This window comes from Dama dama, chromosome 24 (assembly GCF_033118175.1).
Source record: "Dama dama isolate Ldn47 chromosome 24, ASM3311817v1, whole genome shotgun sequence".
NCBI classification, from domain to species: domain Eukaryota; kingdom Metazoa; phylum Chordata; class Mammalia; order Artiodactyla; family Cervidae; genus Dama; species Dama dama.
The window spans coordinates 42,305,512-42,331,256 of NC_083704.1; the positions used below are offsets into that span (position 1 = coordinate 42,305,512).

At 41.9% G+C, this 25,745-nt stretch overlaps 1 protein-coding gene across 1 annotated transcript; it reads right to left on the minus strand.

Annotated features, from left to right (window-relative positions):
- Window positions 1-7,927: 7,927 nt before the first annotated feature.
- SNTN (sentan, cilia apical structure protein) lies at window positions 7,928-22,198 on the minus strand. Its single transcript, XM_061129172.1, has 4 exons — window positions 22,089-22,198; window positions 20,615-20,649; window positions 12,298-12,437; window positions 7,928-8,086 (listed from the first exon to the last, which is right to left on the minus strand). Exons 1-4 carry the CDS (start codon window positions 22,196-22,198, stop codon window positions 7,928-7,930), a joined length of 444 nt encoding a protein of 147 aa, XP_060985155.1.
- Window positions 22,199-25,745: the final 3,547 nt, after the last annotated feature.

The window sequence follows — 25,745 nt, forward strand, 5'->3', positions numbered from 1 at the left end:
TGATGGACAATATAAGGGAGAGAATTTCTCAGCTTCCTTGCCTATTGTTGTGAAAACTCTTGAGACATCATCTACACTGAATCCCAGAGCTCCTCTGTGGGACCAAGTCCCCACTGCCCACAGGGTCAACCTGCTCATGAATGTACACTTTACTGATGGGCCTCACTTCCCCAAGTGGAGTTCTTTGAAGTCACCTCCCAAATGAACTCATTCTAATTCTTATCTTTAGGTTGTGCTTCTGAGGGAACTCAAACTAAGATATCTACCAATTAAAGGCTCTGAGAAGTCCTGTAGTAAATGTATACATGTGTACTTAATTTGGTTTTCAAGGCTTTTTTTTTTTTTTTTTTTAATCTGGCTTCTACCCTTCCTAGCCTAATTTTTCTCAAGTCTCCCCTACTTAGCTCTTTTTTTTTTTTCAATTTCTGATCCCACTATATTCTTAATGATGTTACTGTCCCCTAAGGTGACAGAAGAACTCATGTGTACTGAGAAGATACATGCCTAGCATAAGCATCATCTGCTACAGAGTGACACTCAAAGCCTATAACTCATATGACATCTGCCTAGATCAATGGGCATAGATGCTGGTTGTGAACATGGGTGTGTACATGCCAATGAGTGCAATCAACCCATCTTCCTGGGATAGAGACGTGAGTAAGAGCCTCACTTCTCAGGCTGAGGTACTCCAGGTATAGTTAATAGGATTTCTGTGATGACGTCCTCTTCCAGAGTTTTGGCATCAGCCTGGGGGCAGCTCAGGCCCATTGAAATGAAGATCAGAACTGACATCATGAGTAAGCTGGCTTTGTGTGTAGGCTCAAGGTGCTAACAAAAGCCTCCCTTTCTTCTGAGCCCCATCACCTGCCTCTAGCTTAATTCCAGAGTCAAGTTCCCAGTTCATTTTTACATGCTCTCCCAGAGATTAGAAGTGATTTCCATTCTTCACCTCTCTTCCCTTTCTGACTTCAGGGAGGGCATGGGTGGAGGAAGTCCAGCATGGACAATTCATGAGCGATGAGCCATACTGCTCTGGCATTTAATGTTTTCACTGTTCCAAACATGCTTTTCAGGGGTCAGTCAGAGCTCCTCCATTGAAGACCAGAGTGTCAGGAAAATCGAAGTTCCCCTTTTCTCACTTTTAATTTCATTATTGATTTTCATTAAGCCCTTCAGAGGCCCCTGGTACCTCCAGCCTTCTTCCCTTCAAAGAGAGAGATTTAGAGAAAGCAGCCAGTTTCCAGCTTTCAGAGACTGCTAGAGATGCTGCTGCCTCATGACTGTCCTGCTCCTGAGGTCTTCTGCTCTTTACCCAGTGAAGGGTGCAAAGGTTACTTGGGATTAACCTGTTGTCTAGTCACTCAGTCGTGTCCAACTCCTTGTGATCCTATGGACTATAGCCCACCAGACTCCTCTGTTCATAGGATTCTCCAGGCAGGAATACTGGAGTGGGTTGCCATTCCCTTTTCCAAGGGATCTTCCTGACCCAGGGATCAAATCTGGGTCTCCTGCATTGCAGGCAGACTCTTTACCATCTGAGTCACCCACTATGGACTGCAAATCTGCCTCAGGTCAAAGCATAGCCTTTTAGTAAAAAAAAGAATAGGAAACTATAATGCAAAGCAGATGAGGCAGGTGAAGTTGCTAAGAATATAAACATAAATCATTGAGTTTTGAAAATGCTTTATCTTATTAAAAAAAGGCTTCCTGGTGGCTCAGTGGTAAAGAATCTACCTGCAATTCAAGAGACACAGGAGTCCTGGGTTTGATCCCTGGGTCAGGAAGATCCCTTGGAGAAGGGAATGGCAAACCACCCCAGTATTCTTGCCTCGAGAATCCTAGGGACAGAGAAGCCTGGTGGACTACAGTCCACAGGGTTGCAAAAAGTTTGACATAACTGAAGTGACTGAGCATGCACATAAATGGCTGAGTTCCCCAAATCAGTAAGACACAGAAGGGGTTGGAGTGTACCTTGGGGCTCTGCCCCCAGATAATCACACCTGGAGGTGGCTCTGAGGTCTGAGCTCCTCTGTCTTGTCAGACTGTCCACTCTATGTGGGGTCCACTGGCTCCAAGATAGTGGGCATGCTTCACTCTCTGTCTTTGATCTCGAGAGTATTTTCTGCATGGCTGATTTGCTGGTTCTGAGCTAAGTTAAAGCAAAAGCAATCTTAAACTGAGTGTAGATCTTCATTCTTAACAATTTTTATTAATAAAAGTAGCACAGTCTTTGTAATAAGACCCAGTTTGCTCATCTGCCAGGAAAGCACATCATGTTTTCTTTTCTTCAGCAAGACATTAACCTGTGTCCAAGCAAACATCTTAATGTTCCTCTTTCCCACCTCTTCTGTTTGAGAAGGACTTATTCATTCATTAATTTGTTCATTTCATATTCATCAAGCACCTCTTTGGTGCTATTCTAGGTGTTGAGGATACTATACAGACAGGCAGGGCTCTTGCTTTTAAAGATGTTACTGACAAGCCAGTAAATGGCCACATGAATTATGTGACTTATGTAGCACTTTCAAAGCTGATATAAATCGTAGCTACAGATTTTAAATCTACAAAGCACTGAGAAATCATCAGTGTTTCTTATTTCTTCTTACTCTCTAGGATACCTCCTGCTTTCTGACATTTAGCCCTTTGTGTATTGGGCTTATACCACAGACTGCCAAGGTCAAAGTTAGAAAAGAGGAGTAGAAGAGATAGGATTTTAAGTGATTAAACTTTGTCCATATACTCACTGGCACTTGTTATGATTTTCTTAAAGTCTTGGTTAATACAAAAGATTATTTCAGAATGGGAAGGGATTTGAGAACATCTAGTCACAGAGCCCTTTCACTAAGTAAGGAAGAATCTGAGACATGAAAGGAGGAGACAGGAGCAGACCTGGGAGGAAAACTCAGGGTTCTATCCTCCACATCAGCATTTCCATTCCTCCACCGACATGTGCATGTTGGGAACAGACCCTTTCCCTTCCATGGCCTCCCTCCTGTCGTTTATACTTTCTTCAAGCAAAACCATGAGCTAAAGGTCACAAAGATTTTAAAATCCCATTGCCTTCCCCCAAAGGAAAAATTCCCTTCTTGAATGACATAGAAAGGCAAGGAAAAGGAAGTTATATTGTTGCTGCTTCCCCGCTAATGCTTCTGGATTCCCTGTGGATTCCGGAAATGTGAGCTGCTACTGCTTCTCTTCCTCTACCTCCTCTTCCTCCTCATTTTGGAGAATAACGTACTGTGATCACGTATAAGCCTCAAGTCACGGCGATGCTCTCCTTTGGGTAGTTTTCTATCCACTTGCCATTACAGAAGTGAGCCGGACTGAGGCACAAGAGAGATGTGGGTTGGAAACCTGGGTTTTATCTGCCGCTTACTGCTCTGTGACCCTGGTAAGTCACTCGACCTCTCTAAAGTTCATCCTCTTTGATAAAATGGAGATAATAATACCAATCTCTTAAAGTTATTTAGGGAATTAAGTAAAAGGCCATCTAGAAATATTTGAGTGTAGTAGATGCTCTATTAGGGGGAGCCATGGTCAAGAATAATGATAACGACCATCTGTCCAGAATGAGACAAATTAGAATGGATATGAGACATGTACCAGGCCCATTTTATATTCCTGATTTCTGTGCTTCCTTAACTCTTACAGTGACTTGTCTAAGAAAACAGGCCCCATTCTGATCCCAACTTTAGATCTGGAAAAATATGAGGCTCACTCAGAAAAGGTGCAGGGCTTTCTCAGGGCCCCAGAGCTGGTGGTGGCAAAGCTGGGACCAGAGTCCAGCCCTCTGCCTGGTTCTCTTCTCCAGGCTAGCGGTTCCTCCAGTGGCGTAGTGCTCCCACCCATACCATCTGAATGCTCATGTGAAGTGGAAAAATTCAAAACCACGAACAGCCTCTAATTAGTTACAGTTCATGTTTTGTCACCAAATGAGTAAGAAAAACTTGAGCGTTCACGGTTCTTAGATTCAGAATTGTGGATGAAGTATTGAACACATGGGGCAGAAATGGAGTCCTCGTGCGCAGGAATGGAAACCACGCCGAGAGCCCACTTTACACTAGGCTTTGCTTATTTCAAAACTGCAACCCCTCTCCCCCACCAAAGGATCAAAGAGATCTGAAGCCATGTGTCCTAGATTGCAATTAGAGAAAACTGGCATAATGTCTTTCAGGCCTGAATTCGCTGGGTTATGGTTGCCTCTTGTCCATGGGCTGGATTGACCTTTGTCAGATTCTGGAAACTGGCCTTCTCGGCCTTTCTCAAAGCTCAGAATTCAGCTAAGAACTCTCTTCAGCTCCACCAGCACCTAAGGTCAGCTGATATGCAGGACTCCTGTTGGTTTCCTTCCAGCCCTTTCCCTCTTTCTCACAAAGGGATTGTTTAAAGCACAATTCCTGATCTCATACTGGGACCCTTTTTTAGATGCTGAAATAAAGAAAATTAGGGGTTCTAGGACTGGGTGGGTTTCTGTCATGCTCACCAAATTGCAGGCGTGCTCACAGCTCTTGTACAGGAAGATCTTAACTACATTTAATCACAGGAAACTTTCCAGGGAGGCTCAGGTTACCTCCTTTTACACAGTGACAATGCAAGAAAGGTTTCACTTGGAATAACAAAGGAGATTATTCCATCAGTTCTCATGTTTGCTGAGCCTGTGCCTGAGAAGCAAATAACACTGCCCTGTTCATCCAAGTTATGGATTTTGTATCAGAGATTCTTATAATTTCCTCTGTCAGTCATTTCATCCCCAGCTCCTCCCTCCCTTTGAGAACCTGTCCATATACTTTGCAGGGTGAGTTCCCACAGGCCCTGCTGAGTGGGCATGTGACTTTCACCACTGGTCATAAACAACTTGATCTGGAGTGGTCCCTACTTGAATTCAGCCAATCAGGTTCTTGTTCCCGGGGGTTGGAATTGGATTTCTGAGATGCTAGTGAGTGTTGGCTAAACATTTAAAGAGAGAAGTCAAGTCAGTGATGTAAACTTTGTGTTTGGCTTTTGGGCCAAGAATCAGGAAAAAAGGCTAGTCAAGAAGTAGAGATAGAAACAGAGGTAGAGGTAGAGATGAGGGAGAGACCACATGCAGACAGAAGCAGAGATAAGAAACCAATTCATTTAAGATACACTAAAAGCAAAACCTTGACTTTGCTTTCCATTGCTGTTTCCAATATTTTGTAGACATTCATTGCCTACTCTGCTCTTTATTTATTCGCCACTGGGCTTTGTAGATAAATACAACCTGTGCTGTTTTCCTTTATGTGTGTGTACATGTACGTGTGTATGTAATTCAGTGGGCTTTGTTGTTTGCAATCAAGGGATCTCATGACAGATTTGCATCCATAATCTCACCTGTGATGACCAGTAACATTTTCAAGATGGAACCTTTGCTTGAAGAGTAGAGATCATGGTCCTGGAACTAGAACCAAGAGGTGAGGTTTCTGTGGATCTAGTGTCTTAGCACAGTTGTTCAGTTGCTAAGTCATGTCAACTCTTTCTGACCCCAAGGACTGCAGCATACCAGGCTTTCCTGTCCCTTACTATGCCCTGGAGTTTGCTCACACTCATATCTTTTGAGTAAGTGATGCCATCCAGCCATCTCATCCTCTGTCATCCCCTTCTCCTCATGCCCTCAATCTTTCCCAGCCTCAAGGTCTTTTCCAAAGAGCTGGCTATTCCCATTAGGTGGCCAAAGTATTGGAGCCTCAGCTTCAGCTTCAGTCCTTCCAATGTCTTAGGGTAATGCTCATCAATTTGTCTGTCACTGATGCTTCTCAAGGTTTTGCTCTGCTTTCATTCTTTGCATTGGACTAAAATAGATTCTATAAATGATTTTCCCCTCAGAGGAGAGTAATTTCCCATCTGGAATGGAGTTTCAAAAATCCTTACGGGGAGCCCCAGGGTTGGAATGGCTCCAAGATTCTTCCTCACACCACTGGCCAGGGTCTCTTTTTTCCTTCTCTGAAAGGTGTGAATTTGACCTTTTGATTGGTCACCAAGGTTGTCATATCCAGCTACTTTTGACTAAGATACAAAGGACTTGGATGGAGTGCAGCCCACAAATTCTATTTGAGGAATGCCAAATGGATCTCCAGGCCCCGGTTGGTACCACACTCTCTCACACAGTGTCTGAAATGTGCAGTTATTTTTGTTGAATTGTAATATTATTGCTCACGATGAAGTCTAATATTAAAACAAAATTGACAATGCCCACAAGGAGGGCAGAGAACTCAGCAATCTGCCTGCTGTGTGACTTTGGAAAAATCAAAAGTTTGGTGCTTCGGTTTCCTCATCTGTGAGATGATAATACTAATACCAATCTCAGATGGTTATGATGGGAGTTGAGTTAATATTTACAAAGTGCCTGGCACAAGAGTCAAGTCCTGTTGAATGCACATTCCTTCTATGAAAATGGTGACAGAGGGTAAAGTCTGGGGCTTTCCCTAACAGGGAAAACGTATAGACTTTTGAACTTAGACTAAGGTTTGGAAAGTAAGGAGGGCTAAGGAACCTGGTCTTGGTGTATTTGGAACACTATAGGATGGGAGAACAGGCTTCCCAGGTGGTGCACTGGTAAGGAATCTGCTTTCCAATGCAGGAGACACAAGAGACATGGGTTTGATCCTTGGGTTGGAAAGATCCCCTGGAGGAGGAAATGGCAACACACTCCAGTATTCCTGCCTGTAGAATTTCATGGACAGAGGAACCTGGTGGACTATGGGGTTGCAAAGAGTCAGACATGACTGAGCACACATAGGCACGTGCACATACATACATACACACACAAAGGATGAGATAACACTTCTCCAGACCAGGGGTGGAGGTTCTCCTTCAGAAAGGCTCCCTTAACATGTGCCTCTGAGGCTTACAGTGTTGGGTTGGAAGGGAAAGGGGAGGTGGGGGAGGTAACTTAGGAAGCTACAATAATTCTGGAATAAATGAAAGTCTTGGTGAAAGTCTATCTCAAAGACTTAGGCATTGACTGATGTGTGTGTGTATAATTTAAACTCAGGAATTCAGGTATAGCCACAGGGAATGTGTCTCCTGAGGACATGACCATTTTTAGATCATCTTCCCAAGGAATTGTTGGTTAAATCATGGCCAGAATTTACAAAGATATTGGGATCTAGGGGGTTGTAAGTCATATATAGGCAGAATTCACATAAAGTAAAATTCACCCCCCTTTTGTGTGTGCAGTTCTAAGAGTTTGACAAATGTGTGCAGTCATGGACCCATCACCATGATCAAGCTATGGAACATCTCCACCCCCCCAAAAGTGCCCTCTTGCCCATCTGTGGACAACTCCATGTCCTACCCACAGTCCTGGCAACCGCTGATCTATTTTCTTCCTCTTACAATTCTGCCTTTTGCAGAAGGCCAGTACAGCTTCTCTGACCTTTGATCCCAAATCACGTGATAACAACTTTTTCAGCCCTGTAGCCCTTATCACAATTATAATTATACTGTATAAGAAACTGATAAAATGTTCACAGTCTGTCTCTTCTGCTAAGACTCTGGCAGGCATGTCTGAGGGCAGAGATTGGTTCATTACTTTGTCCTTAGCAATACCATCAAGTAGAAGTGCAATACACATTGTTTGATGAATGAATGAGTGAGGGGCTCAGTGATTATAAGGGAAGTGCTCTAAGACATACTGACACAGCAAAAGCAATGCAATATTTGGTGGTATCAAACCTATTATATTATAAAGCATCAGAGATTATATCATATTATTTAAACATTCCTGAAGAGTGAGCATAGATTTCTGTAGTGACAATGGGTCTGAATATTAGAAATCAGACTCACCCTAGGCAACCCCAGGTGCATGATCAGTACCTTCAATTGATCAAAAATAAAATGAAAAACTTTTAAATCATTTAACATTGTCTTTTGCCATTAATTTGCCTAACTATATATTTAAAGCTGATTATTGTGTAATTTTTACACTCCATATATTTTGGAGCAAATCTGACATTATACTGATGCTTAACAGTAAGACCATGAAATCCTCAAAATCCAGCTTATTCTCTGTGTGTTCGTCAAGTTCAGAAAGGAGGTCTTTGTACCTTGCTTTGGTTTCTTGTCCCTGTAAGAATGAAAAGTAAAAAGCCTAATTCATTGTGCTGCCTTGGTTTTATAGATAATAAGCAATAGTAAACATGTTATTAACAATATGCCATGTTGCTACCAGCACTACTAGTCAAGCACTGTGTTAAATCTTTTCATGGGTTATCTGAGTGCTAACAGTGACCTGATTGAATATGTATTATTTTCCCACCCTACAATGCAAGGCCAGAGACTCAGTGAGAATAAAGTAATTTGCCCCAAACTTCCCTGGTTGCTCAGATGGTAATAGAATCTGCCTGCAATGTAGGAGATCCCTGTGTTCTATCCCTGTGTCAGGAAGATCCCCTGGAGAAGTGAATGGCTATCCACTACAGTATTCTTGCCCAGAGAAATTCATGGACAGAACAGCCTGGCAGGCTAGAGTCCATGGGGTCATGAAGAGTCGGACATGACTGAGCAAATAACACCACATCATGACAGACAGCTATGAGCGTGGAACCAGGATTCATTGCATTGGCTACCTGATTCTGGAGTCCTCACTCAACCACTAAGCTATACTACCTCTCTACAAATACAGTTACTGTTATGCTTTCTGATTTTCAAATCACAATCCCTTTGTCATTGGAGGTATCCACTATGTGATCTACTGAGTTTGATTATCCAGAAAAATGAGGTAAAATATGCTAAAAGAAAGTATGTGCTTTGAAAGATTGTTCAGCGCTTAGCTTGATCATAAATCAAACCAAAGTTCATCAAACCTCAAAAACAGATTGAAGGAAAACCTGTGAAAAGCACATAAATGGAAAACCTTTTCAGTTCCAAGAACAGCTTGTGAAATATCTTCCCAAGTGGCATAAAAAAACATTAAGGTCATTTGATTCACTGCATTTAGTTTAACCCCAAACCCTCACCCATGTGCTGGCTGTAAAAAAGCTCACTGCAGCAATGACTAAGGCACTTCAGGAGTGATGATACATTCCTCTCACAGGCTGAAGACCTTTCATGTTTTCTAGGCTGCTCCTCAAGAGGCGACACCTACCAGTGAAGGTGAAAGGACCTATGTCTGCCTCTCTCAGAGCAAGCAGCCCTTGACCAGTGTGGAGCACACTGTTTACCCCCAGGTCAGAGACAGCTGGAGATCCTCTTTTTGCTGTGCATTTTAAGAGCACGGAGCTGATGGAGGTCCGGTCTTTTTGGGGCCTGACCTGCCATCTTGCTTTTGTATCTTCTTAGCAGTGCATTTAGGTGCTCAGTTTTATTATCTCTGACTGACTATAGGGGGAGAAATAAGATCCCCCAAATTATGTTTAGGCTTATGAGGAAGGACATGTTCCTTTCAGACCCTGGACTCAGCCAGAAGGTCCAGCTCAGTTTCCCAGAGAACCCTGTGTGAGGATTTAGGAGGAAGCCCAGTTGGTTACGGAGACTCTTACTCTGCACCTGCCTTTGGCACTCTCACAGGGCAGAGCAGGGAAGTTGGGCCAAGACAGCATTCTGCCATGACGCTGCGTGTCTGGCAGTGGGAATGCTCAGTGAGACCGCTGAGACTGAGGGGGGTAGGGATGAGCAGTCCCCCTAAGCCCCTGAAATATGTCTTTACTCTCTTCTGGAGGAGAGGGTGGGATTGCCCTGTGATCTGGCTGAGTCTGCTGCTAGAGAGCCTGGAATCGTTTGCCTTTCCTGGGTTTAGTTTGCACTGAGGGGCACGAGGCTGAGATGTCTTTCCTGGAGACTTTGGTTTTAATTCTTTTCCTCTGATGTTCTCAGAGGGATAGTGGATCACATTAGGATGAAATTCATCCACTAGGTCCTCATTCTCACACTTGTCAAAAGCTCACTGAGGACTTGCCTAGTACATGTAGTGTTCTTTTTCTCTCTGAGATTTGTCATTTTTTTTGGCCTCTGATGCAAGCTGATGACATACAGTTTGCTCTCCTACCCTCTCTGTAAAGATTCCCCAGAACTTTGGATCTCTTGTCAAATCTTATCTGATGTTTCTGGCTGAAAAAAAATAGCTTTTTAAAAAAAAATTATTGCAAAAACAATATGTGTTTAATATTGGACATACAGGGAAAAAAAAAAAAAACCAGAAGAATGTAAAAATAACCCTTTACCCTATTACCTAAAGATAGCTAACCCTTTACCCTATTACCTAAAGATAGCTAACTATTATTAACATTTATTTTCAGTCATTTTTCTGTGTCTCACACGGGAGTCTCTGTCTCTCTTTCACACACACACACATGCACAAGCTCTTTTTCTACTTTATTGTGGAACAATGACAAATATAACCGTATATATTTAAAGTGTACAATGTGATGATTTGATATATATGCATTGCGGAATGATTACCAAGATCAAGATAATTAACAGATCCATCTCCTCGCACAGAATTAACTTGTGTGTATGTGTGTGGTGACAATGCTTAAGACTTACTCTCAGAGACTCTCAAGTATGCAGTACCTTATTACTAACTAGAGTCATCACACTGTCAATAAGAGCTTCAGAAATTATTCTTCTTATAGCTGGCAATGTGTACCCTTTGACCTAAACACCCCTTTCCCCCAGCTCCTGGCAACCACCATTCTGTTCACTGCTTCTATGAAACAGGCTTTTTAAAAAATCACTTATTTGTGGAATAAAAAAAAAACCAACCAAAAAACACTTCACACATACTCTTTGGAAATAATCCTAGGAAGCTGTACCTTTGACCCAGACTTCCCAGTCGATGGCACCTTATGTAACTATAGTACGCTAAAATATAATATACATATTTATATTTTAAAGGAACTTCTCTTTTATGTATTTCAGAATACACATAGAACCTGAGAGACTGTTTCCTTTTAGGTTTTTTCTCTCTCTGCCTACCATTAAATGTTGGTGGTTTAGGTTCAGCATGAGGCCCTCTTTTCTTCTTACCTGTTGTCCCAAGGCTACTATTTTCTGAAGTTTGAACTTGTACTGCTGATAGAATGTAACGTGATTTTAGCTGATGTGAGAATAAATATTAGATAGGAATGTACAGTCATCTATGTTTTTTACTATCTTCCACTTCCACTCACTGAATTTACATTTCGAAGAGTGATCAAGTGTCTTTATAAAATAATTTTAAGTAGAGTGTTAACTTAAAAAGTTCTAAGTAAATTTTAATATAGGCTATAGGCAGATACAGGAAAAACATTGAAGATAGGGGACTTTCCTGGTGGTCCAGTGGCTAAGACTCCACACTTACAATGCAGAGGGCCTGGGTTCAATCTCTGGTCGGGAAACTAGATCCCACATGCTGCTACTAAGACTTGGTGCAGCCAAATAAAAATAAATACTTTTAAAAAAAGTACTGAAGAGAGTATCAAGTGACTGAGGTTTGAGAAAGATGCCTCTAGATGATTTAGGTCCCTCCCTCTGGTCACTCACTTAATACAGATCTCTATTCTGACCGTTCTGCTTACACATCCTATTGCTGTCTGAGTTTATCAACTTTAAAGTTTCAAGGACACCTTAAGCTTGACTCAAGCTGACAGAACTCATCACCTGCCCCCACCTCCCAGACCGCCTCCAATCTGATTCTTCTCCATTTCTCTTCTCTGAAAATGGATCCACCACCCATTTCTTCCCACAGTCAGAACTGACGTATCATTACTGGCTCCCCTCCCCCACCTCCACCCCACCCCACCCCCCGGTTCTTCAACCCTCACAGCAGATCCTGTTCATTCCACTTTTCAAAGGCCCCTTATACTTGCCACCTTAGTCCAAACCAACATCTTCCTGTGTTTGGATTCCTTCCCCACAGTTCCTCTCTTCTTTGCCTCACTCCCCACCCTCATGGAGTCTCATCTCCTACTGCAGCTGGTGTAATTTCTTTCTCAGGAATTAAGAAACCATCCCTGGCTTCCTCATGCCCACAGGCTATGCCTTTGTAAGACACGACTTCTCACCACCTGCCTGGCTTCCTCCCTCACTGCTCTTACTTCCCTCCTGCTTCTCACTAATACTGGACCTCAGATGTCTCTGACATGCTTTACATCAGATTCCCTACTTGGAACGCCATCACTCCCCGCCAGCCCTCACCCCTAGATCACTCTTAATCTCATTTTTCAGATCACAGCTATACCTTAATTTTCCAGGAGCTCTTTTTTGACCACTCAGCCCAAAATGGTCCCTCTGTTTTACTCTTTCATGCCAGCTGCCATGGTGTGGCTCACATTTCTTGGTGCCTGTTAATTGTCTTACCTCTGTGAAATTCTTAAACTGGGTTTGTAGCAGATTTTTGGCAGTAGCTTTTCCGAGTCTACCATCAGGGTCAGAAGAGTTTCTGAAAACCAGAGCGGCGGTGGCGATGGCTTTTTCCAGATCTGAGCCCTTGCGTAGAGCTGTGAGAGGAGAAATGTACAGCCGTGTAGCCTATGTTAGAAATGACCCTCCCAACCATCAGGCTCCTCCTTCCAGGGGAACCTGGGGAACAGCACTGGAAGGTGTGTGTCAATGTGATCCTGACCTTTGGCTTTTTGCCACCTGAGGGTGGAACGCATCCAGTGTTTGATCCTGGACCTTTAAACAATGGAGAACAAAAGTCCCTTCAGTAACAAATAAAATTAGTAGAATCAGGATGAGATTTAGCCCCTGCTTGCCATATGACCTTGGGAAAACACCTGAGCTCTTTAAGCCTTGGTTTTCTGATGTGTAATTTCATTTAGTTAGTCAACAAATATTTACAGAACATCTACCATGTACTTGGCTCAGTCCCTGGCATTAAGACACTTCATTGAGTAAGACAAAGTCCTTCTCTTGTGGAGTTTATATTCTGTGTCAGAGCATCACACAGGCCAGTGTGGTAAAGGAGAATGATATCCAGAACAAGTTCTCTGATATCACGATAGATAAGGGATCTCTTTGAATCATGGCCTCAGTCACAGTGATCTTCCCAGCTGGTTTCTCTGGTTTAAAGTGTGGTGCTAACTCAGCCCTTTACAGTGGGGAACACACAGTGACACCTGAGAACTACATAAGGTTCAGTGAAGAAAACTCTTAGCCTCTCTGTTCCCTCGGCCCTTAGTACGTCCTCTATTATAGAACTTCTCCCACCTTATATTTATTGCATGTTTGATCATCTTTCTCTCAAACTGAAATGCAAGCTCCATGAGGTCACAGATCATATTTTTTTAAATCACTATACTCCCAGTGACCAGCAAAAATGCCTGGTACGTAGTAGTTGTTCAGTCGCTAACTCATGTTCGACTCTTTGTAATCTCATGGACTGCAGCATGCCAGGCTTTCCTGTCCTTCACTATCTCTCAGAGTTTGCTCAAATTCCATTGCATTGGTGATGCCATCCAACAATCTCATCCTCTGTTGCCCCCTCCTCCTCCTGCCTTCAATTTTTCCTAGCATCATTGTCTTTTCCAATGGGTTGGCTCTTCGCATCAGGTGGCCAAAGTATTGGAGCTTCAGCTACAGCATCAGTTCAGTTCAGTTCAGTTGCTCAGTTGTGTCCAACTCTTTGCAACCCCATGGACTGCAGCACACCAGGCCTCCCTGTCCATCACCAACTCCCGGAGTTTACTCAAACTCGTGTCCATCAAGTCGGTGGTGCCATCCAACCCTCTTATCCTCTGTCTTTACCTTCTCCTCCTGCCCTCAATCTTTCCCAGCATCAGGGTCTTTTCAAATAAGTCAGTTCTTTGAATCAGGTGGCCAAAGTATTAGAGTTTCAGCTTCAGCAGCAGTCCTTCCAATTAATATTCATGACTGATTTTCTTTAGGATTGACTGGTTTGATCTTGTTACAGTTCGAGGGACTCTCAAAAGTCTTCTCTGCAGGTGCCATTAAATGCTGTTGAATGAATGAACAGGAAGAAAAAAAGAGAAAAACAAAATCCAATAGCTTTTTGCCCAGGTAATGTGCAACAATCGTGGATTCAAAGAAAAATGATCAGTCTGAACACTGACTTCTGTATGGAGCACTTACTGTGTTCCTGGTAATTCCTGAGCTGCTCAGACACAATCAGGAGTGGACTCTGCCCTCATTGATCTCGTAATCTAGTGGGATAAGAAACAGTAATCAAGAGGATATGGATGCATACATATGGGTTTGTTTTATATATATATATATTTTTTTGATAATTGTTTCTCTATATACACATATATGATGCACATTTACAACAGATGATGTATGAGGCAAAGAAAGTATAAAGACAGAAAAAAACAGAAAATTACAGAGTGGGTCTGGGAGAAAAAGTACTGATATATACAGGTGGTCTTGAGGCATCTCTAGGTAGATTATTATTTAAGCTAAGACCAATATGAGAGGAAGGACCTGTCAGTAAAGGGTAGAATGGATCAGCCTGAGATAAGGGTGGTGTTCAGAGTTCCAGGCTCAGGAGCCCCACATGTGAAGGTTCAGGTCAGGAGTATGGCACTAGAGGAGCTGAAAGGACAGTTGTGACTGGAGTCTAGAAGCTTAAAGTATTTGATTAGAAAAGTGGGTAGGGGCTAGACCATGCTGAACTCCTAGGTGATGGAAAGGAATCAGGATTTTCTTCAGTGGTTAAAGAGAAGGCATTGAAAAATTTAGTTTTTTTTTTCCCAATTAAAGTTAAATGGAAGGACAATAGTTAAGAGGAATGGGTGAAGGGAAAGAGTGTGTGGACCTTCTCAATTTTTTACTGTATCTCTGAACAGAACTTAGACCAAATGGTGAAGCTATAATTTCTGTCCATAAACATCTGCCAAAGCATGCTAATAAAGGTGTTGGCCTCCACTGCAGAATATCTTGGATGTTTACAGTTTTTGGCTATTATAAATAAAACTTGTAGGAACATTTGTATGCAAGTTACTATATAGACATGATTTATATTTCCTTGGAAAAAATGCCCAAGAATACAATTGCTGGGTTATATGATAGGCCCACTTCTTGTTTTTAAGAAACCATAGCGCCAAAGAATAGATGCTTTTGAACTGTGGTGTTGGAGAAGACTCTTGAGAGTCCCTTGGACTGCATGGAGATCCAACCAGTCCATCCTAAAGGAGATCAGTCCTGGGTGTTCATTGGAAGGACTCATGCTGAAGCTGAACTTCAGTAATTTGGCCACCTCATGCGAAGAGTTGACTCATTGGAAAAGACCCTGATGCTGGGAGGGATTAGGGGCAGGAGGAGAAGGGGATGACAGAGGATGAGATGGCTGGATGGCATCACCGACTCGATGGACATGAGTTTGGGTAAACTCCAGGAGTTGGTGATGGACAGGGAGGCTTGGCGTGCTGCAATTCATGGGGTCGCAAAGAGCCGGACACGACTGAGCGACTGAACTGAACTGAAACTGTTTTCCATAGTGGCTATACCATTTTACAGGTCCATGGGCTTCCCTGGTGGCTCAGATGGTAAAGAATCCACCTGCAATGTGGGAGACCTGGGCTTGATCCCTGGGTTGGGAAGATCCCCTGGAGAATCCTCATGGACAGAGGAGTCTGGTGGTCTATATATAGTCCATGTGGTCACAAAGAGTCAGACAAAACTGAGTGACTAAGCACACACATAGCAATGTATGAGGGATCCAGCTTTCCTTTATCTTTGCCAGCATTCAGGGTGGTCACTATTATTTTAGCCATGCTGATATATGCATAGTGACATCTCACTGTGGTTTTAAATTGTATTTCCTAATGGCTAATGATGTTGAACGTCTTTTCATGTGTTTATTTGCCATCCGTATATCTTCCTCAGTGAAACATTTATCTGTTCAGATCTGTTCATGGATTTTGCTCACTTTCTAACTGAATTAAAAACTATTTTTGAGGTTTGAGAGTTTTAAAGTTTTCAAGATACAAGTCTTTTTTAGGATATGTGATATGCAAATATTTTCTCCCTGTCTTTATATTGTGTTTTTATTCTTCAATGGAGTCTTTTGTGAAGGAGAAGTTTTTTTATTTTTATCAAGACAAATTTAACAATTTTTTCTCTGCTGAAAGATTTGCCCTAGGTATAATTAAACATTTTATAATTTTGTGTTCTACATTTAAATCCATGATCCATGTTCAATTAATTTGTGTGTAAGATATGAAACTTGGGTAGCGGTGTATTTTTTGTAAGCTATGGATGACCAATTGTTTCAGTATCAACTCTTAAAAACTCTATCCTTACTTTGTTGAATTATTTTTGCACTTTGGTCAAAAATCAGTTGAGCATATTAGCGTGAGTCAATTTCTAGGTCCCTTATTCTGTTTCACTGAACTATGTATTTATTCCTCTGTCAGCCTCATACTATTTTGATTCCTGTAGCTATCTTGTAAGCCTTGACACTGAAGATTCCTCCCACTGTCTTCTTTTCCAAAATTATTTTGGCTATTTTAGGGCTTTCTCTTTTCCACATAAAGTTTAGAATAAGCTTATCTGTTTTCAAAAAAACCTGAATTTTGTGGCATTTCATTGAAGTTAGAGAGCAACTTGGGGAGAACTGATGTCTTCATGAGGTTGATGCTTCCAACCCATGAACACAGTGTGTCCGTCCATTTATTATACCATTTTATAGATGAAGACAGGATTTGATCTTGCTGAGGACATGCTAATAAGTGACAGTTGAATCTGATTTCACGTTGAAAACATAAGCCTCATGAAGACAGGGATGTCTTGCCTGTGGAATCTTCAGCACTTAGAGAGTGTCTAGCATACAGGAAGTGCATCACAAATATTTATTCAATAAATGTCTGTGGAATTTGTATCCTCAGCCTCTTCTGCCTTGATTTCCTCTTTGGCTTCTGATCCTCAGTCTCATTCTGACCCATGGCTTCTGTCTGCTCATCCAGTGGCTGGCCCTTCATCTAGCCTCAGAAAGTTCTCTGTGTCTTTGGGTTCTATGTGGAGCTCATTCTCCTCCTATCCTTATTCAGTTCTTCCCTTCACTTCTGCCACATCTTGAAACCCATTTTTAAAACTCAGACTGTCCTCAGTTACCCAAGATTTTCCTGCTCATCAAAACACAAAGGAGATGGCACATTTCTTGTAGCTCATGTCTGCCTTTCCTCAGTAGAGATGTATGTGTTTGAGTGGGTGGGGAGCTATACTATGGTAATCCTGAATTTAAGTGGCTAAAAAATAAACTCTGTATATAAATAGTCTTGTTTTTAACAAACAAATTGTTTAGAGGAAATATCTGAATTCCTTAAGAGGTAATAGCCCTTCTGTAATTTTTGCCAGTTGAGTTTTTTATTAATAACTCGTCATAACTAGAGAGGGCTTTAATATGAGCTGTTCTACTGGGTCTGAGACTTCTCAGGGGACACAATAACCTCTTCCTCTCCTGAATGTGCCCTCCTGGCAGGGAGTGTGAATTTCCAAGCTGTGAGTGAGCTTGAAAATAATGACGGGCACTTTTCTTGTTTACTACGTGCCAGATGCCTTTCTAACATAATCTTATTTAATGCTCTGTAAAGCCAGAAAGGTAGGTGCTATTTGTGTCTCACTTTTGCATATTGGACACTGACACATGGAGAGATTAAGAATCTTAAGGTCACACTGCTCAGGAGTGGCAGGGGAAGATTTCAAAGTCTGTCTGCCTTCAAAGGCCACAGAAAGATCTGCCAGTTTGGAATAAGTCCTTCTAAGAGCATCGCCACAGAGGCTGCAGAAACCAGACACTTCCCAATCCACTGATGAAGTTCAGTTCTGCCTGCATTTCAGAGGGAGACTCCATCTGGACTAGCCCACTTCTTTCCCTTCTCCTCCATTCTTTTAAACACAGCATGGATTTCCCCCTAACTGTAAAATAACATATGCTCGTGGTAAAAACAGAACAAGAAAAACATTAAAAATAAAAGATAACAAGGAGCTCCGGTTATCCTACCAATACTGGTGATACTTTGCAAGGCTTTCTGGTTTCCTGTTTTTATGGTAGAGTTCTTTCCTTAGTAAAACTCAGCGTGTTGCCTCCTAATTCCTGTCCTGTCTGCCTCATGGAGTTGTGAGCGAATATGTGAAAGCATATTGTGAAGGGTGAAGTGCTATTGAAAATGCAAAGGCTCAATGTTTGTTTTTTGGAATCTTTTATCAGCTCTTGCCTTTGGAATGGAGGTGGTGGAGAGGGCGTTAAACCAGGCGCTTCATGTCCATCTCTCCTGTTAGTTTCTATCTCACTTTTACCCTTTAATGATACTAACCTGTCTGTAGTTTCTTATAACCCTATCTTCCCAACAAGTTCTTATTGCCAGGTTCTGTCCTAGTTCTGGGGAGACAGCAGTAAGCAATATTAAGAGAACAATCCTGGGGTTTGAGTTCTTAGGGACAGTAGTAATGAATGAGTGGATTCCATGCCCTTTATGCCAGCCACTCCTTTATGGGACATATATGATTCGACTCATTTAATCTTTACATCTGTCTGTCTGCTCAGGTGGTCCCAGTATCATCTCTGCTTTATGCATGAGGAAACTGAAGCACAGAGAGATTAAGTAGCTTGCTGCAGGTCACACAGGCAGTCTGGCCCCTCACCATGATGCATACAGCCTCTAGACGTTGTTTTTCCGGCAGTGTATTCTCAAACCCTGGAACTGGGCTTCATGCCCCTCCTTTGTGCTCTACTTCCCTAAACATAAACTTGTCTGAACCCTCACATTAAAACACTCTGTTTATCTGTCTCAATTTCCTTCTACATCGGTGCTGTCCAAAAGAAATATAATACAAGCCCCAATTATAATTAAAATTTTTCTAAGTAGCTACATAGAAACATTACAATAAAACAGATAAAATTATTTTTAAAATATATTATTTAACCCAATATGTCAAAATATAACATCAGCCTGTGATCAACATGAACAAAGTATTCAGATGTTACACTTTTTTCCCCTACTAAGTCTCTTACATCTGATATGTATTTTACACTTACAGCACATTTCTATTTAAACTAATTGCATTTCAAGTGTTCCATATCCAGGTGGCTAGTGGGTATCATATTGCCCAGTGCAGCTTTAGAATATAAGTTCCCTGAGGGCAGTCATTGCATCTTATTTATCTTTGCATTCATTCCCAGGCCCTAGCATGTTGTAGGCGTTAGCATATGTGTGCTGGACTGAACTGACTTGAACTTGAGAACCATCCCTGCCTCTTTCACCTCAGCTATTCTGGAACATGGAACCCTAAACATGAAATATTTCATTTAGTGAGTTCCTAATATTTTAGTGTAGTAGAAACACAATTCTCATTTCTGTAAGGGATCAGAATGACCTTAGTTTAGAACTCCTACTATTACTTATTTTGCAAATGAAGAAGATCCACAGGAGAAAAGTGGTTTATTCAAGTTTGCATCAGTTGTATATGGCAGAACTAAAAACTGATCTCTGCTCTTTTCTTGCCAGATCAATAGTTTTCCCAATACTCCAGTACTTCTCAAATTTTTGACTCTAAATCTACTTTGGATGCTAGAGGGAAATATGTGTTCAACCGTCATTCCACCTACCTTCCCCAAAAGGTCAAGGGCATAAGTAGCAGGAAAAGAAAATGTGGATTGGTACTGACTTCTATTCCATGATCTAGCCCTGTCTGATTTCACCAAATAAAACTTAAAATTACCAATGAATAAAACAAATTCTGACAAGATGAGCCCTATTTATCCTGTGTTTTCTTAAGGCATGAGAATAAATGTGACCCAATGGTCTACTGTAAGGAGTCTGATAATAGGAATGATGTGTGTGTATATGTGTGTGTGAGTGTGTGTTGGAGGGCAGTACAGATGATAGAATTACAATCCCCCCTTAACCTCCCAGAGAGGATTGTTATGTGAGAAATGTCATGCATATTCATCATGTCATGGACATGATATCTTGTCACTGACAATTATCAAAAAGTGCCAGAAGTTGTGAAACAGAAATCATGGATGACTTGTGCTACAATGATATAAAAATAATATTTTTGTCAAGATGAAGACTTATTTAAATAAAAATATTAAGTGTCTCCTTTGGAGAAAGAGACCAGCCATCTAAGAGGGAAAATAACTACAATATAGTGGAATCCAGCTGTACTTTGTTATTCTGTAAACAAGCCACATGTTCTGGAATAAGATAATGATCCAAGTATATGAGTGCATCTTTTCTTTCATTGTTATTTCCATGACAATATTGTTCCCTCTAAAGATAGTTTACCTATAAAGTGAAATTATAAAGGCAAATGTTTACACCTCAGGAGTTTGGCACACTATATTTTGCTCAATCAACAGAGGCAGTTGGGGATTGACTTTGTCCTGAGTACCACTGAACATTCATGCATCAGATGCTGATGGTCTTGCTCTGGATACACTGCGGATGCCACCTATGGAGAGCCATCTGGCCACGTGGGATGAACACTGAATTAGGAGTCAAGGATTCATGCACCTATTATAGCTCAGCCTTTAAATTTGGGTGAGTTAATTCCTGTCACCGGACCTCAGTTCCCAAATGTTTAAAACGGACATTATAAATGTTTTATGATTTATCTATAAGTTTTCTTATATCACTGCCCTATTAGTTTTAACTCTTGGCATGCTCTTCTGGTAGAGAAGCAACGCATACATCTCCATCACCCCAGGCCTTACCTTTTATTGAAGCCAGCTGTTTGGATATTGAAATGCTGCCAACAAAACGAAAGAAACATAATGATTCAGGGAGTTCGGGTATTGATATCAGCATCAAAAGTAAGGTAATACAATGATTTAAAGATTATTTTCAGTAAATTTGCACTGAGTGTTCTGACAAAGCACCTGCTTGTCTTTCAAAATCCTTTCTCTCCTGTCACATGGTTAAGAAACACTTGGCAATGGCTGGCCTACATAGCCTAGTCTTTTGTGTAGTCTTGTGAGCATGTGAGCAAATGCCCTCTACTGGAAAAAGAGAACTGACCACCTTCTATTCAGGCTTTTCTGTGCCCTTTCCTGTTTCTAGCCAATTAATCCAGAAATTATCAGGAGCGCCTTGGAAGCCTCATCTTGAAGCTACATCAGCCTGGGGCCCTAGATGGTGGCATGGAGTAAAACTGCCACAGACAGTGGAATCCCTACTCTGAACTGTCACATGAAAAAGAAAAAAATATAACTTCTTTTCTGCAAAACTTAAGGGCTTGAAAGGAATTTGACACTAAGTAGTCAAGAGACTGTGACCCTTGGGCCCTCAAGTTAGGAAGCTGGACTCTGATATCATGGAATTTTTATGGTCTTCTCTATGAGTTACTCTTCTTTTTTTATAATTTATTTTACTGCGGACAATTTTCAAAGTCTTTACTGAATTGGTTATAATATCATTTCTATTTTATGTTTTGGTTTTTTGGGCCATAAGACTTGTGGGACCTTAGCCCCCTGGCCACGGGTCGAACTGGCAACCCCTGCATTGAAAGGCAAAGTCTCAACTGGAGCACCAGAGAAGATCCTCCAAGATTTTCCACTCTTGATTTTCTAAAAACTCTGCACCATCATTATTCTCTTCATAGGATAATGTGACCTTCATCCTATGTACACTTTGTACAACATACACTTGCAATACAGCTTGTGTTATTATTATTTTGCCACGATCTCCTCCATAAGTCTGTGAGGCCCTTGAAAACAGGAGTTCTGCAGATTTTCCATATCTTCTACCCTTGGCGCTGTGGAATACCTGGCACCTATTAAGTGTTCAACATTTTTTTTCAACTAAGTAGGTTCCCTAAAGAGAATTACATAAGGAAGGTATTTTTTCATTTATTAGCCATAATTCCACACATTTGAATGATCTGAAATCATTTCCTTCTCTCATGGATACTTGAAACAATATGTCATACAGCAAAATCACTACCAATTTTGATTTATGAATGTTTTTCAAGAGGCAGTCAAAGACATTTGTGTTAATTTTATCACCTTTTCAGTTTGCAATCAACGCTGCAAATTTGTTCTCTTTAATTTTCCAACTCAATTTACAGATGTATTGAAGTGGGTAAGAAGCACCATGCTTGCACGATCTTGGCTGCCAGGTCATGGACGTAACTCTTTGGAAATATACCTGCAAGCCTAAGTGAAACTCAATAAAGGAGAGTCAACTGACCTTTTGGGCATGTTCTTAGGTGGTAAGGTAGATGTTGGGGCTGCAGGAGGATTGGGCTCCCCTTCCAAGTGGAGTGCTTGGTCTTGAGTACTGTGCACGCAGCCACACATACTCTGGTCTCCTGTTGTGTGTTGGCCCTTCCTAAGCAACAGTTGCTTGCCCACTGTTACCAGTGTCATTCACTCCATGACAACTAAACAGTGGCTCTTGTAGAAGAGCTGTATTCTATTGTTTATTTGTAGGCAGACATTAAAACATGCATGCAGTCAACAAATATTTGAGTGCTTGCAGTGGGCCAGCCACCCTGCAAGGTACTGGGGACCCAATAGTGAGAAATTTCAGACATGGATCTTGATCTCAGGGAGCTTTGTGGGAAAGACTGATATTAACCAGGTAACACACAAGAAGTCACACGTATGACAATACTGTGCATCCGGGATTCTATGAGATTGGCATCAGTCAGGGAAGTCAGGGAGGCAGCACTAGGGAGTTGATGGTTGATGCTACTAAGTAGGAGTGAGGAGGAGGACATGGTAACACACTCCAGTATTTTGGCCTGGAGAATCCCCATAGACAGAGGAGACTGGCAGGCTACAGTCCATGGGGTAGCAAAGAGTCAGACACGACTGAGCGACTAAGCACAGAACAAGTAGGAGTGAAGTAGGTGAAAGGGCAGGGGACCCACGCTATAGACAGACGGGGGAGCCTGTGCTAAACCCATTGACAGGAATGATGGTGGTGATCAGGAAGGACTGAACAAATGCCACAGTGGCTGTACCAAAGAAGCTGACGGGGAGAGAGGCTCCAGGTAAGGATGAAGAGAAGGCATGGTTGCTAGATTACACAGCAACTGACAGATCACGGTAGGGAATTTTCACCTTATGTCAAGAGACTAGGAAACCCTTTGTGAGCTTTAAGTAAAGAGGCTGATAAACTTAGATTTACATTTTGGACACATCATTCTGGCTTCATTGTTCATAATGGTTTAGAGAAACGAACAGAGTTAATTCAGGAGGCTCAGTAGGGAGGCTATTTCACTTGTGTTAGCTTAGAGCTCCTTCTGTAAAAGCTGGGGGATGTCAGCTCAGTCAAATGAGTCTGGGTCAGGGAAGACACGACCAGCAATTATTGAGATCACTGGTGAGTTGATGGGTGAGAGGAGTTAGATCTCAAAAGAGGCTAAGAATAGTCATTACTGTCATTACTGCATCACCAGTCACTGCTCCAGCATATGGCCATGCCACTCACTCACTGCCTGTTTCTCTTTATGGTTTTCTTTCTCTCTCCTTCCTCTACCTCTTGACTAATTTCCTTAGCATTTTTCATTTAAAGCAGAGGGAGAGAGAGCTTGATTGGCCTCCCTAATGACTGCTGCCCATGCTGGTCAGAGTTTTAATGCCAGCCTGTTCCACTGGTTGTCCGTTAACCTATGCAATTAGCTCCCTTGGTTTGGGTGATGACCCCACGCCAGCTTCACTGCCCACATTAAAACAGACAGCTGGCTTCCTCAGCAGAGAGCTCTGAGAAGGTTTCTGAGAATCTGGATTTGTAGCAAACATGCCAGAGGATTCTGACGTGGACTGTGTTGGAGAACTGTTGGCAGTGGTTTAAAAAGAGATTCTAGAACAGTTTGAATTCCAACTCTGCCACTTACTAGCTGTGTTACCTGGGATAAGATCTTTCAGATGGCTAAGTCTATCTTCTCATTTGTAAAATAATACTTGCCTTCTGAATAGAGCAGTGTCTGATACATGAGGAACCATCCATAAATAATAGTCACAGAGATGATGACATGAAGATGATGTGTCATCAGGGTCCTGGCAGGACCAGAGACACCCATGAAGGGATGACTTGGTTAAGAAGATAAACATGGGTATCGAGGCACCCAGAGACTAGAAACAATGGGAGGCTTACCACCCTTATCTTACAGGGGCAAAGAGAGGAACACAGGATGATGGAGCACAGGCAGAGCTGGATTCCTGGAGCAGGGCCCATTGGACAGAATGCTTGGTTGAAGGGAGGCAGCCCGGGCTGCAAACCAGGAAGAGAACGGGGAAGAAATATCCCCCAACCCCCACTCCACTCTCTCATCTCCAGCCTCTGTCTCCCAGTGACCAAACCAATCAGGAAACCAGCAGGAAGGAAGCCTGGGAGGTGGAGTCTGAGGAATCAGCCTCCTGGGAGCAGAGAGAAGGGCAGAGACTGGAATAGGAGGGAAGGGCAAATGAATGGGCAAGAAGCAAGATGACGATGACCATGACAATGGTGCTGATGGAGGCAAAATACTGGGAACCAGGCTTATTGATAACTTTCTCCTCGGACTGAATCAAACTCAGGATTCTCAAAACAAAACAAAACGTAGCAGTATCTACAGACAGTTCAGGTGATAAGATATCATCTTTCCTTGACTAGAATCTCAAAATATCATGGAGCCTTTAGGCTATTTGCACATAATGTCAAAGCATCTGGAGGAAAAAAACATTTAAAAAATATTCCTTGGCCAGTCGAACCCTTTGACATACAAGGATGCCATTTGAGTGTGCTGAAGTAGGTACAGCTCGAGGAAAGAAAAAGTGTGGCTGGTAAGCAGGAGTTTGACAAACGACTCCATGTGGACTTAAAGAGTAGTGCACCAGACCACCTGCCTGATGGCTGTGGCCACGGGGCTCAGCGGCTGAGTCAGCAGAAGATTAGCACTTTATAAATGGTGCTGTTTGGTAAACTGCCTGAGTGAGAAAAAATGTAATCACAGGAGATTTTTTTTTTTTTTTTTTAAACCAGGTTTGCTCTCACACTTTGTTCCATTCTCCTGCTGCTTATTGAGCCCCAATTAAATAGGGAGTCATAGAAGTCAGGTTCTAAGACATTTGCCTTGGATGGTTCAGCTTATGGTCTTTTCAGGGGCTCACTTCTTCACTGGGGACTCTGGAAGTTCAGCAACTCCAGGGATTACATTCTGTGGAGTTTCAGAACCTCTTGGATCACGCACATTTTTTATGCAGGTGTGCATTTTCCTGGCTGAACGGGCTGCTAGAATCCCTGAATCTCATAACCACTGTAAAAGTCATGACAATAAGCAAATGTCCCAGGGTGGTCATTGCTGTTGCTGTTTTGAAAAGAACCCAAAGCCTCACTCCAAGAAGAGCAGTGTGTGGGACTTTAATTTCTCAGTCAGTTAATGTGACTGTTAAAATTTGTGTAGTGAGTAACTGGTATTGCCCTAAGTGTGTGATAAATATATTTTTTATCCTCAATAACCATTAGAAATAGGAATTGTCATCATTTATAAGCGACAGAATTGAAGCTTAGAGGGGTTAAATGACTTGTCCAAAATCCTCTGGTTAATAAATGGATGAGCCTAGATTCAAACTTAAGGCAGGAGGGTTTCAATCTTGATGCTCTTTTTATTACATCATGTTGCCTCTCACTGTATTATTTCATCATTAATGTTAGAGCTGCAGATCTTGTTTCCTGAGCTGACACCCAACTCTCTATAAATCCTATAAGACATCTTACCAGAATTTTCTAGCACGTATTAGCTTCTTTCTCTCTGTATCCCCAAAGCTCAGTTCACCTCTTTTCAAATGTCTCTTTGTAATTAGTTGATGGCTTTCCTCCTCACTAAATTGTGAACAAATGTAGTAATAGTACAATAGA